Below are 13,360 nucleotides of genomic sequence, written 5' to 3'. Positions count from 1 at the left end.
TTCGGTCCCGCTCTCTTTTGCGATTGGCTCTCGCCGATTTCCTCCCCGCAGACTGGCGAAACGCCTCCTTCGAGCTGCTTGAGCCGGAAGTGGGCGCGGCGATCCCTTTCCCCACCCCTGCTCCGATTGGTGGCTTCGGCTGTCCATCCAGGGAGGCGGGGCGGTGGGCTCGCCTGGGGAACCGGAAGCCGTCAGCGCTTGTGCCGGGATCGCCGGGGATGATGGGAGGCTCTCAAGATGGCGCCGGCGCGTCGGTGGCGGACTGAGCGCGCCGTCTCCCGCCTCTAGCCCGCTCTGGCGCTGTGAGCGGCTGGCCGCGACGGCTCTTGCGGGGCCGAGTCCCCCGAGGGCGGGCGAGGGAGTTCGGCCAGAAGCCCGACTCGGAGTCGGCTCTTCCCTCCGCGCGCCTCTGTGAGGGCGAAGGGGGGGGGGCATGGCCACCATGGAGAAGCTGATGAAGGCCTTCGAGTCCCTCCGCTCCTTCCAGCAGCAACAGGGCCCCGCTGCCTCGGCGGCGGCGGCAGCAGCAGCAGCACCAGGCACGGCACCACCCGCCGCCCCAGCCGCCGCCCCGGTCGCCGGCGCCGCCCCCGGGGAGCCGCCTCACAGACCGTGAGTTGGGAAGGGAGGCTGGAGCGGGCGGGGGGCGAGAAAGCGGCGGCGGGGCTCGGGGGAGGTGGTCCGGTCATCCGTGTCCCCCGCAGGCTAGTGTAGCCTGGAAGGAGGAAAGCACGGCAGCTACATCGCGGAAACCAGCCTCTTAAAGTCGAGGAAATGTCATCTTCGGGGCCTCAAGTCCAACGGGCATAGGTGTTTTCACGTATTGTTATATTTACTCAATTTGTATACCTCCTTTCATTGGAAGTTCACGGTTTGCAAGATAAAAATACAAGTTGAGAACACGAAATGCATACTAAAAACAAGAACAAAACAAGCTCATGACCCCGACCCCTCCCCCCAAACACATTTAAAAGGACATTATATGTCATTCAGTGAAAAGGCCTGGTAGTTTTCACCAGTCTCCAGACAAACCTCCCTGCAGAGAGACACCACAGAAAAGGTCTGCTCTCGTGTTGCTACCCTCTGGATCTCTTGTGGGCCTCAGATGATGATCACAGGGTCCGAATTGGTTCACATGGGGAGAGACAGTCCTTGAGGCATTGCGATCTTGAGCCATTTAATGCTTTACAGGTAAAACCAGCACATTGAATCCGGCTAAATAAGTTAAACAATTCAAGATGTAACACTGGGCAAGTAACACCAACTGGCTTAACTGAGAAACAGACTGACAGACAAACTGCAGACCAACAGACTACTGAGCTGACATGCATTAATCACAGCTATTGTCAGGGCACTGGGCTGTTACTGTAGCAACTGGCTTGGCTGACCATGCACTTGCAATTAAATTATCTATGGGATGATTTACACTCATGAATGAGAATAACCCATTTTCTCATGTACACGCAGCTGTAACCTCTCTGCTAGTTTTCCTCAGCCAAAAAAGGCAAGGGTCCAGAGCACAAGTCTGATCCAAGCACTTTGTCCACATCCTTGACCTCAAGCCTTACCAACTGAAACTCATACAACATAACAGGACAGGACAGGATAGGTCCATAACAGGTCATCTGCTGCAACAGCAGACTCAAGAACCTGGTGGATTTTATCCTCAAAATGCTTCGCAAACAATTCACAGTGAGCCAGTCAGTTCTTCCTCCTCCTTTGGGCTAGATTGTAAGAGGCCCTCTACTACCCAGAAAAGCTCTGCCGGGCGACAATGAGGATGCAGTGGAGGCAGCAAAGTATGCCTTCTTTGCTGCTTTCACTCCCACTAGGTAGAGTTTGTCATGAGCCCTCACCAGTGTTCAGTTGCTTTTGACTGGAGTTTTACTCCACTAGTGTTCAAGCCGTCTCCCAGCTTGTTTCCTTGCCCTAAGTTCTGGAGTATACATGGGAGCCAAGTGGGCTCCATGAAGTGGGAGAGGGTTCTCAGGGGTGATCGTGTCAATGGCACAAACCATCAGGATGTTCTGCAAGTTATCCAGGGTTTTTACAGGAGCACTAGTCATATTTTTCCATTATTATTTATTAAATTTGTAAGTTGTTTGGGTTGTCCTGGGCAAGATAAAGCAGCAAACAGACAAACATGAACAAACAATCCCTATTAAAACCAAGGGGAGGTGGACAATGCATTAAAAACATCCCTGCCACAGGCCACAAATAGTTAAATGGCTTTGTTTGGTTGTAGAGAAAAGTTTTTGCGTGGCAGCTTGATGCAAATCCTTTTGAGTTCAGTACGACTTGCTTCTTGAATAAGCATCATTATGATAGCACTGCAAAGTTCTTCTAATTTGTTGCCTTGGGAGAACAATGCTCCTTTTCGGTCCAAAGGTTCTTTTCTAAATTATAAGCTCTCAAATTTCCCCCACTGCCTCACCCCCTCACCCCATTTCTAAAGAAGGAAATGTTTTCCAGAGTTGGAAACCGAGATCAGTAAAACAACATGAGAAATGCCCACTGTTTGGTGGGTTAAAATGTTTTCCAATACAGCACATGTTGCAAGGCAACCTGAGAGAAAAACCATTCATCTTTATTCTTCTGTTTTCCTTCACCAAATTGACTGTGGTAGACCTCCTGGAGAGAAACTGGGCATTTTCCAGAGAGGGGAGGAACCTGTTGCTACCAAGGAGGAAGCAGGTGCATTTATGGAATGCTGCTGAAAGTTAAAGCTATAAAAACTCTGACCCTTGCCATACTACTTTCTACACTGAGATTAGTTTTGACATTCTAGTCCTTGTTTTCTTTACTACAGCTACGGCCCTGAGTAAAGTTAACAGGCTTTGGTATCCTTGCAGATAATTCTACTTGAAATAATAAAAAAGCAGCTGTTAAAAAGCTTACATATCTGACTGCCAGGAGTTGATGGTTACTTGTTGCAAGTGATTCAAGAAAAGGGAGCTCGTTACACACTTCTTTTAACATGTTCCAACTGAAAACCGGTGTAATAGTGCTGAGAGGCAGTTCCCATGTACTATGTATAATGCATAGGTCTGCCCTGTATGCTTTCTTAGATCATCTTATATCCATGCTTGTTGCCTCAACTCAAGCTCCATTCTATTTCCTGTCTCTGGTCCTATACCTAGTAAAATCCAGTTGCCATTCTGTCTTCTTTGCTTCAAGCCCTTCTTTAAAACTTCTTAGTGATTTTGGAAACATTAAGTGTACATACGTATTTCTGAACATTTGTTTGTTTAAATATTTATAATCCTCACTTTCGTGAAGTATGTCAAAATGGAACGCAACATACACAATATAATAAAATCAGTAAGGGTATCCATAAGAACATAATTTAAAACATCAGTAGATACAGGTTGGTTAAAAAGAGAAATTCATGTTGTGAAGGCCTGTGTAAACAATAGAATTTGCAGAAGATGTCGGAAAGAAGCAAGGATTATTCCTGCTGAACCTGTGCTGGTAGGGAGCTCTGCAAGGTAGGGCCTGCCTCTCTAAAGGCTCAGTCCTTAGCTAAGGCTAACTGAATCCCAGAGATGTGGGGAACAATAAATAAAGTATTATGTGTTAAAGGTTGCCATCTTTCTGCTTGTGTATTATAATCTTGGTCTCATTCATACTCTTTAAGCTGTTCTTTGTTCCAGAATTCTTTGTTAATGTATAGAGCATTTTCAGCTGGGGAACCTCGGGTCCAGGGCCTGAATGTGGCCCTTTATGCCTCTTTAACTGGCCCTTGGGACTCTCTACAGGCCACACTTCCTCCCCAGTTACCTCCTGGCCCAGCTTTGCAACCTGCTTGACTGGTTTTTCCTAGATGGAATGTGACTTTGAACTCTGTTCATGCTTCTTGCTTGTCTGACTGGAGGATAAAAAGGAGTATGTATGGAAACTAGTGTAGTGTACAAATGTAAAATTTATGTTTATTCATCTGCCCGCTTTTGCCTCTAGTCCTACCACTGTGCGTGGCCCCGGAAGATTGTCCAGAAGGGCACATGGCTCTTATGTGGGGGGAAACCTGCCTACCCTCAGTGTAGTTGGTGCTTTATAGACTGACCTAAGCAAACATGAGAGGGAGGGTACAGTATGAATAGTAACATTTAGGAAGTAACAACCAAAGTGATGGTTAGAGTGGGAATTGCAAGGGTATGAGTGCTACTACAGTGGTGCCCCGCAAGACGAACGCCTCACAAGACGGAAAACCCGCTAGACGAAAGGGTTTTCCGTTTTGGAGGCGCTTCGCAAAACGAATTTCCCTATGGGCTTGCTTCGCAAGACAAAAATGTCTTGCGAGTTCCTGTGGTTTTTTCCCCCCTTTCCCCCCCTTTTCCTAAGCCACTAAACCGCTCATCAGCTGATCTGCTGATAAGCCGCTTAACAGCTGATCGCTAAAAGCCGCTAAACCGCTAATAGCGCTAATCCGCTAAGCTGTCAATGGGCTTGCTTCGCAAGACGAAAAAACCGCTATACGAAGAGCCTCACGGAACGGATTAATTTTGTCTTGCGAGGCACCACTGTAATTTCAAATAAATATAGACTGGAAGTCTTGTATGCAAGTGCTGTGCCACTTCTGTGAGTGCATTTGAGCTGCTTCTCAAATTGCTGGACACTTTGTATCCATTTTAATATTTTCCCTCTTTTAAAATGTAACAGGTATATAATTATCCAGAAACATAGAAAGGTGTTCAAAACATAATCTAATAGCCCTTGCTTCCAGGGAGATGTGCAGACAAATATTTGTTTGGTTAATCCAAATCAATGTGACAGACACACAAATTCTCATCTTGCTTTCCTGGGACAAAATTTCTTAGCCTCTGCTCTTTCTGCGGTGAGGTCACAGAATTTATGTGGCGTTCTTACCACTCCACTTTCACTTTTCTCATAAAAGCTGTAGATTTTTGTATACATTCTCATGCTTGCAGATTTTCTTTGAGTAAAGAGTTTTAGATATGCTCATCAGACCATCACAAAATGAAACTTTAACAGTATGAAAATAGTGCAGGGTATCATCAATAGAAGTTAACTCTGACTCAAATAAAATTACAACTTAAACTTAAAATGCTGAATTTCCATGGCAGATCGCAGCATGCCCCCTTTTAAAAATATGTATCTCAACAAATATTAGCTTAAGAGATGAAATACTTTTATTCAGATTTTCATAAATTCATGTAAAACCTAAACAAATAAAAATGTAAAATAAAATTCTCATTTTTTGGCAACACACTGAATTTCTTAATAATTTTCTCCTCATCAGTTACTGCTAATAGAAAATGCAGTTTTCTGTTATCATTTATTTACTAAGTAGATAAGTTAAATACACAAACTCCTACGTCAAACCTCCTCATTACTAGGGCTGGGCAACACCAGATTTTCAGCTCATGATATAGCACTAGCTAAATATCAAGATATCACAGTATATCACAATATATATCTGTGGTGGAGGAGGGCCTTCCTTGCTGAGCCTCCCTGTGGGGGCAGAGGGTCCCGCCATTCGTCCCTGGCAGAGGGGGCGCCGGGCTTCTCTTGCTGCGGTGGATGGCCTTAAAATGTAAGGAAGTAGTAGATTTAATAAAAATATTAAATAAAGTTCCATATATGGTATTATTGTTAATATATTTTCAACTACTGGTAATTTATGAGTAGCTTAAGTGATTTACTAGTCAAGTTGCATCTGCTTCCCCACTCAGAGCTCTAAGTGGAATCTGTGCATGCATAAGCCCCACTGATTTCAACCAAACTTATACAGTGGTGCCTCACAAGACGAAAAGAATCTGTTCCGCGATTCTCTTCGTCTAGCGGTTTTTTCGTCTTGCAAAGCAAGCCCATTGACGGCATAGCGGATTAGCGGTTTAGCGGCTTTTAGCGATCAGCTGTTAAGCGGCTTATCAGCGGATCAGCTGATAAGCGGCTTAGGAAAGGGGGGGGGGAACCCGCAGGAACTCGCAAGACATTTTTGTCTTGCGAAGCAAGCCCATAGGGAAATTCGTTTTGCGAAGTGTCTCCAAAACGGAAAACCCTTTTGTCTAGCGGGTTTTCCGTCTTGCGAGGCGTTCGTCTTGCGGGGCACCACTGTACTTTCCTAGGAGTAAGCCCCATTAAATTCAGTAGGGCTTGCTTCTGAGTAGACACTCATTTGCTTTCAAATGATGATGATGTTGATGTGGTGACATCTTTAAAGCAAATTTACCATGGCATACATTTTTCTGGACTAGAGACCACTTCATCACATGCAAGCTGGTTGTGGTTAACATGAGTCTACTGTTTATGTGGATTTGCGACTAACTGAAGGACTGTACCTAATAAATGCTGACCAATAGCTCCTTATCCACCTAGAAGTGTGGTGGTGCAGGATTCTGTCCGATATGCTTTTGATATTGTACCTTTATAAATGGGTTTGATGAAGGCGTCAATAGGGATGCTCATAAAAGCTGCGGATCACATAAAATTGGTTGGGATAGGATCCAGGATCTTGATACAGTGCTGCCTCGCAAGACGAAAAGAATCCGTTCCGCGAGTCTCTTCGTCTTGCGGTTTTTTCGTCTTGCGAAGCAAGCCCATTAGCGGATTAGCGCTATTAGAGGCTTAGGGGTTTAGCGGATCAGCTGATAAACGGCTTAGCGGCTTAGCAGATCAGCTGATAAGCGGCTTAGCGGATCAGCTGATAAGCGGCTTAGCGGCTTAGAAAAAGGGAGGGGGGAGGGGGAAAACCCCGCAGGAACTCGCAAGACATTTTCGTCTTGCGAAGCAAGCCCATAGGAAATTCGTTTTGCGAAGCACCTCCAAAATGGAAAACCCTTTCGTCTAGTGGGTTTTCCATCTTGCGAGGCATTCGTCTTGCGGGGCACCACTGTATGTTGGAAAACTGGGCCAAAACTAACAAAAGAAATTCCAAAAGAAATAAATGTGGGTGGGAAGACTCAGATGAACAGATATAAGATGAGTGACACTACTTATGCAAATTTAAAGTGTGATTCCAGCTTCATGCGCTTGGGAGCTGGCCAGCTGAAATCATACACATGCAAAGTGGAGAGCTAGCCTTAAAAGCTCTTTCTGCTCTGAGTTTCCCTGGTGTGGAGTTTTTTAGCTTTCATATTTGCTTACCTACTATTGGGAGGCTTGTTTGAACTTCCCAGAGTCTGGTGAGCAAGGCCCACTCAGCTCACTGGCTAATAATAAATAATATTTATACCCTGCCCATCTGGCTGGGTTGTCAGATGGGTATGCTTTTGCAGGAGCAGTACTGGGGTTGTATTAACTATATGTGATTTTGACTTTTCCTGCAATCTTCGGAATGCAATCCTTGCAGAAGTTGTGAGTTACATGTTAAAAAGATCTGGGCTTTTTAGCAGACTACAAGCTAAACATTAGATGAGTCAGCAGTGTGGTCCATGGCCATCTGTCATGGATGCTGTAGCCAAGATTCCTGCATTGCAGGAAATTGAACTTGATGACTCTTGGGATTCCTTCCAGTTCTATGATTCTAAGTATAGTTGTTTAGATTGCAAGAAGTAATTGAACTGCTCTATTCTTTCTTCAAACCTCACTTGTCACTTAGGTGATGGGTCAGATTTATTTTCTGTTGCTCGAAATGCCAATGGGCTCAAATTACAGCGCCTTTGCCAACACCACCTGCTGGCCTGCCCAAGAGGGAGGGAGTGCGAGGCTGCTGCCATCCACCGAGGATGGAGGAAAGCAGGAAAGTGCCCAAGGAAGGAGGAGGCCACCCTGGTGCATGCTTCTACCTCCGCTGCCAAGTCCACTAGGAGAGCGCATCACTTGCCCCACCCTGGGTGCCAGAAACCCATGCTACACCACTGGTTACTTGCTTCAGTAGAAGTTTGCCCTTGGTGATCTTTGAGGGCCTTTTCAATTCTGATTCTCTGAGGTGTTCCAACATAACATTATTCCAACATAACATTCTAACAGATAGGCTAGATTTCAGAGGTACTTTTTAGGATGCCATGCTCCTTTAAACTGTAGATCTGTTTTCCAGATCTGTAGTTCTCTTGTTTTAGACTCATTATGCAATGTAGCTTGAGAAAGGAGAGGAAGCATAATTTCAGAGTCCTGTTAGACGCATGGAACTAATGGTTCAGTTGAAATAATAGCTATAATTTTGTTGATAATTACCGTAAGTAAGTTTAATGCTGTCTTGGTCAGAATTGAATATTTGCATTTATTTGTTTGTTTGACTTCTATACCGCCCTTCATCATAAGATCTCAGGGTGGTTCACAATATATTTTTGGCTATCTGGCTTTGAGTTTTGACTTCAGTGCCATGCGTTTTCAGAAAACCTGTAAAACTAAACCCTTTTCTTGCTCAAGCATTTTAGAAAGAAATTTATTGCAATCATTCTATTATTGTTTCTTGATACTTTATTATTATTATTAATTTCTATACCATCCTTGATTTGAGGATCGTACGTTTTGGAATATTGATGAAATATATAGAGTAAGTTTTACATGAAATGTTGTTTTGTGTCTGATATACCTTCTCAGGATTCTTAAATCATTCTTTACCAAATGAATGAATTTTTCTGATATTCACAGGATAGCTCTACTACCTTAACTTTACTGTTGTATAAGGCATATCAAGTGTTGGTATTTTGTATAATTACAAATTTTATCTCTTATTTTAGAAAGAAAGAACTTTCCACCACCAAGAAAGATCGAGTGAATCATTGCCTAACAATATGTGAAAATATAGTTGCTCAATCTTTAAGGTAATCAAGTGTTTTCTGATCTCTGTTTATGCAAATGCTGTTCTGTTTCAGTGATTGAATGTTTCAATGAGTATATAATAGACATTATTGTACTTCTGCTGCTCTAATGGTTCATCATGCTTGTATGCAGAACAAGGGAACTTGCTCTTATGCTCCCATTTCATTGCAGGATGAAATATAAAGGTTGATAATCATCTCTCAAAATGTTGTCCTTCTACTTGGAAAGGGCTTTATGCTACTCTTGATCAAGGCAGGGAAAGGAGGAACTAGACAAGCAAATAATGGTTTGTTTCTCCTGTGTATGCTGCTGTTTGGTGTATTTGAGTGGTTGGGCTTGCTGCCTTGATAAGGAGGAGTTTGTTCAGTATACCTAGCTACACCTCTGTCTGCAGTTAGATACACCCACTTTTAACTGAAGTCCTGCCTAAGTTATATGATGCACTGAGCAAATATAAAATAGGGGTGTTTCTAATAGCAATACAGCACTGAAAGCTCTCCAGTCTTTTCTCCTATTTACTGCTCAGAAACATTTGCACTATATTCATTAATGGGGAATGGGGAAAACTGTTTAATATGAAAGCTTCCTCTTGACAAGGTGTGAAAACAATGTCCCATGAGCAATCTGAAATTCATTTATACAGTATTTATATACCACTTAACCCAGTGATTCCTAAACCTCTTACCCACAGGCAGTTTGAAAATTGCTGAGGTCTTGGCAGACCATTTAATACTTTTTCTGCTTGTTGTAATAACTGTAGTGTGCTGTGCTAGATGCTGTATGATTTTTAATTGCATTTTTACTGCTTTTATTTCTTTCATTGTATTTTGCTGTATTACAGTTTGAATTCCCTAGAATACATATTATTACAGTTTGAATTCCCTAGAATTCAAACTGTAAGCGTGCTTCACAGATGTGCTGCAGGGCTTCTAACTGAAGGTTGTAGACCACTAATGGTCTGCAGACCACAGTTCGAAAACTAGTAACTTAACCATCTAAGCAGTTCACATCAAGTATAATACAAAAAGTATAAGATACATTAAAATTACCAATGATGTTGAAAATAAGTTGACCTAAAATGATCAAACTATAAATACAACCAACATTTTTAAAATATACATTTTAAAATAAAATTACATGCTGAAATATGTGCCCAATAAACATATCTTGCTGGGTTGCTTAAACAAAAAAGCTTTCAGCAGGCGAGAAAACTTCAGAAAAAAACTGCAGATCTGTGTTACATACTAAGTTTGGGAACCGTGCATTGGTCTTAGAATTATAGAAATGGCACGGAGCGTCATATAGCCCAACCCCCAGCAATGCAGAGTTAAATATCAAACCGGAAAATAAAACCATGAAAAGGATGGGGAGAGTGCATGAGGCAAATAATCCCTCTGGCTCAATCCTGCTTGTTCCTCAGCCATTGTTTAGATCAGTGTTTGGGAGTTGTTTTGTTGTTGAGGACCATATTCCCTTGGGGTAACTTGCTGGTGGTCACTGGCTAGGACAAGAACCATTCCCACCCTTTATCTCTCACACCTCAGTCCATATGTTCTCTCATGCACTATCCGTTATCCATAATTGACCATGCAGTTTTGGCGAGAGCAAGGCATTCCACTATTCCACTTTGCTGCTGGCTCCCCCCACCCTTAGGGGTGGAGAGAGGCCAGTGGGAAATCTCTACGTAACACCCTGCTCTTGCTGAGTTTCAGTGAGAGGGAGGTGTCCCTCCGCTCTGCTTTGCTGCTTCTCCTCAAGGAGAAACCCTTGCAGAGTTTGCAAGGACTTTTCCTTGAGAGGAAGCCCTTGTGGAGCCTCACATCCCCTCCAATTGTGGGGGTGGCAGCAGGGTGTTTCGCCTCAGGTACCAAAGCATCTCAGGCTGCACCTGTTTCTATGACTATTTGTCACAGTTTTTCTGCTATAGTGTGCTTTTGCATCTCCTCCCTCAAAGTCTCATGCACCAAAGGATTGCAATGAAGGAGAGGAGCAAGATCCAGAGACAGCCAGCATTTGATGAGGAGCTCTTTCAAAACATTGGGGAATGTGCTAACTTCGGATTATTGAAGCTGAAAAATAATTCTACGTTTTCAATTAATTTGGAATTTTATGAACACAGCGTAACGTCCAGGAGTTTAACCTGACAAGTGGAACTTGGCTCATGATAACTTTTCTTTTTTTCCATTAAAGAAATTCTCCAGAATTTCAGAAATTGCTGGGCATTGCTATGGAACTTTTCCTACTCTGTAGTGATGATGCAGAGTCAGATGTAAGGATGGTTGCTGATGAATGTCTCAATAAAGTTATAAAAGTAAGTTGCATTTGGTTTTGTGCCCTGTAATTGCTGATAAAATTATTGAATATTATCATTGGGGTTCTGTGACAGATGACTTGGTGGAAAGAGTAGGTTTTTGTAGCATATTAGTATATGAAGTTCTGATGTATGAGTATCATCTCTGTAGATCTAGCAAATTGCTATCTTTGTAGTTTAAGAGTTAACTATCATAGCAAGTAAACCTGCAAACTTTTCAGTGCATTATGTAATTTGTTGAAGCAAGGCATATTTTGCTGATACTAAAAAGATATTATTTTGTTTCCTTCTAGGCTTTGATGGATTCTAGTCTTCCTAGGTTACAGTTAGAACTCTACAAGGAGATTAAAAAGGTGAGGGGGGTTTATTTGATGTTCTTAATTTGTTTGGATTTAGTCATACCTTTTTTTAACAAGATTTTGTGATTAATCACATAGTAAATATTTAAACTATTATAACAGCAAACACTAACAATAAACACAAAGGTTATTCTAAATCATATTAACAATTTGACATGCTGGGTTAGATGATCCTCGTGGTCCCTTCCAACTCTACAGTTCTATGATTCTTCGAAATGTTGGGCTGTTGGGCAATAATCTTTCTCATCGTTAAATATGTATTAGGAAGTATACAAGATTTGCCATATATTAATGAAGAGTTGAATTTTTTATTAAGGGCAGTGGTTTGAGATCCTGTAGAAGAGTGATTTCCAGAACCCCACTCCCATATTTCCAAGTGGAACTGTTGTTCTTTTTTAGTCATTGTTCACTCTGATCTTTCCAGTGGCTATACTCATCCAAATACATACAGGCTTGCCCCCCATTTGTGCGTGATTGACTCATGCAGCCACATGTATATGTGGCGCCGGGAAATAAATAAATAATTCAATACTGACCTCAAATCGTGGGAGAGAGCTGGAAAGTCCTTGTGGCTCGTGACGACACACTCCCCAGAGCACCAAGTCCAGAAAAAAGACTCCCGATGGCTCTAAAATGGCATGTGGGAGCTCTCGCTGCTACCTTTCTCAACAGCTGTTGGGTGGGAAGTTGTATTAACTGCAGCAGGACCCCCCCCCCACTTATGCGTGCAGGAACCTGGAATGTAACCCCTGTGTAAGGGGGGAGTTGCCTCTACACTACTAACATTCTAAAAAGGTAAAGGTACCCCTGACCATTAGGTCCAGTTGTGGACGACTCTGGGGTTGCGCGCTCATCTCGCTCTATGGGCCGAGGGAGCCGGCGTTTGTCCGCAGACAGCTTCCGGGTCATGTGGCCAACATGACTAAGCCGCTTCTGCCGAACCAGAACAGCGCATGGAAACACCGTTTACCTTCCCGCCAGAGCGGTACCTATTTATCTACTTGCACTTTGATATGCTTTCGAACTGCTAGGTTGGCAGGGGCTGGGACCGAGCAACAGGAGCTCACCCCATCGCGGGGATTCGAACTGCCTACCTTCCGATCGGCAAGCCCAAAAGCCTCAGTGGTTTAGACCACAGTGCCACCCGCATCCCTACTAACATTCTAGTTAAAGGCTATTAATTGTGTAACTTTAAAAACTCCTCTGAGTTTCTGCTCTGGATTTCTCTTTTGTCTAGACTAGACTGTCTATACACATACCTTTTCATACTTTCTTTGTAAAATCAAGACTGAAATCCGTGTGACTGATATATTCTCAATTATTTCTGGATAGAATGGTGCTTCTCGAAGTCTACGTGCTGCTCTTTGGAGGTTTGCTGAACTTGCACATCTTGTTCGACCCCTGAAATGCAGGTGAGGTTGCTTTCCTAGAACAGATTGGAAGTAATAAGTGTTTGGGCCATATCTGGCTGCTCCAGATAGGGGTACAGCTGACATACTAGCCTGAGCAGGAAGAAGGCACTCCAGGCCACAGACTCTATCTGTGCCCCACCAGGCAGAGATAAACCCAGGAAGGTAACAAACCCAGGAGCACCTTCAGCTGCATATCTGGTCTTTGAAGGGGGAGTGCAACCCCATCCAGGGACAGTTTAATACATCCAGATCAACTGACTTTCCAATCCACAAAATCTCTATTTTACCTAGATTAACGTTCATCTTGTTCTTCTTTATGCATCCCAGTACTGCATCTGGGACTCCACAACCTCCTTGTGGTTCTTAGATTGAAAAGCGCTAGCATCTGCATGTCAGTGACATTGCTCCACAGGTTTCCAGATGGTTTCTCTCAGATGATTTCTACAGTAATTGAAGTTGTACCCCCAAAATCAGTCAATGGAGCAGAAGTCACTCAGTACTGCTTTCTGGGACTCTCTGTCTAGGAAGGATCACAGTCACTCTAACACAGT

At 43.3% G+C, this 13,360-nt stretch overlaps 1 protein-coding gene across 2 annotated transcripts in view; it reads left to right on the top strand.

The window, feature by feature from the left end:
* Positions 1-206: 206 nt before the first annotated feature.
* The window catches only part of HTT (huntingtin), a 114,207-nt gene continuing 101,053 nt past the window's right edge, over positions 207-13,360 (top strand). For both annotated transcript variants that reach the window (XM_081876178.1, XM_081876177.1), the window contains exons 1-5: positions 207-612; positions 8,646-8,729; positions 10,918-11,038; positions 11,332-11,391; positions 12,730-12,809. In XM_081876178.1, coding sequence (XP_081732304.1) covers positions 434-612; positions 8,646-8,729; positions 10,918-11,038; positions 11,332-11,391; positions 12,730-12,809 — 524 coding nt within the window. In that variant the 5' untranslated portion in view covers positions 207-433. The remainder of the gene's footprint in view (positions 613-8,645; positions 8,730-10,917; positions 11,039-11,331; positions 11,392-12,729; positions 12,810-13,360) is intronic.

The sequence above is a fragment of the Podarcis erhardii genome, assembly GCF_964252035.2.
Source record: "Podarcis erhardii genome assembly, chromosome: 9".
Lineage (NCBI taxonomy): Eukaryota > Metazoa > Chordata > Lepidosauria > Squamata > Lacertidae > Podarcis > Podarcis erhardii.
Note: the sequence above shows the minus strand (reverse complement) of the source record. Positions and strands in the feature narration are given on the sequence as shown.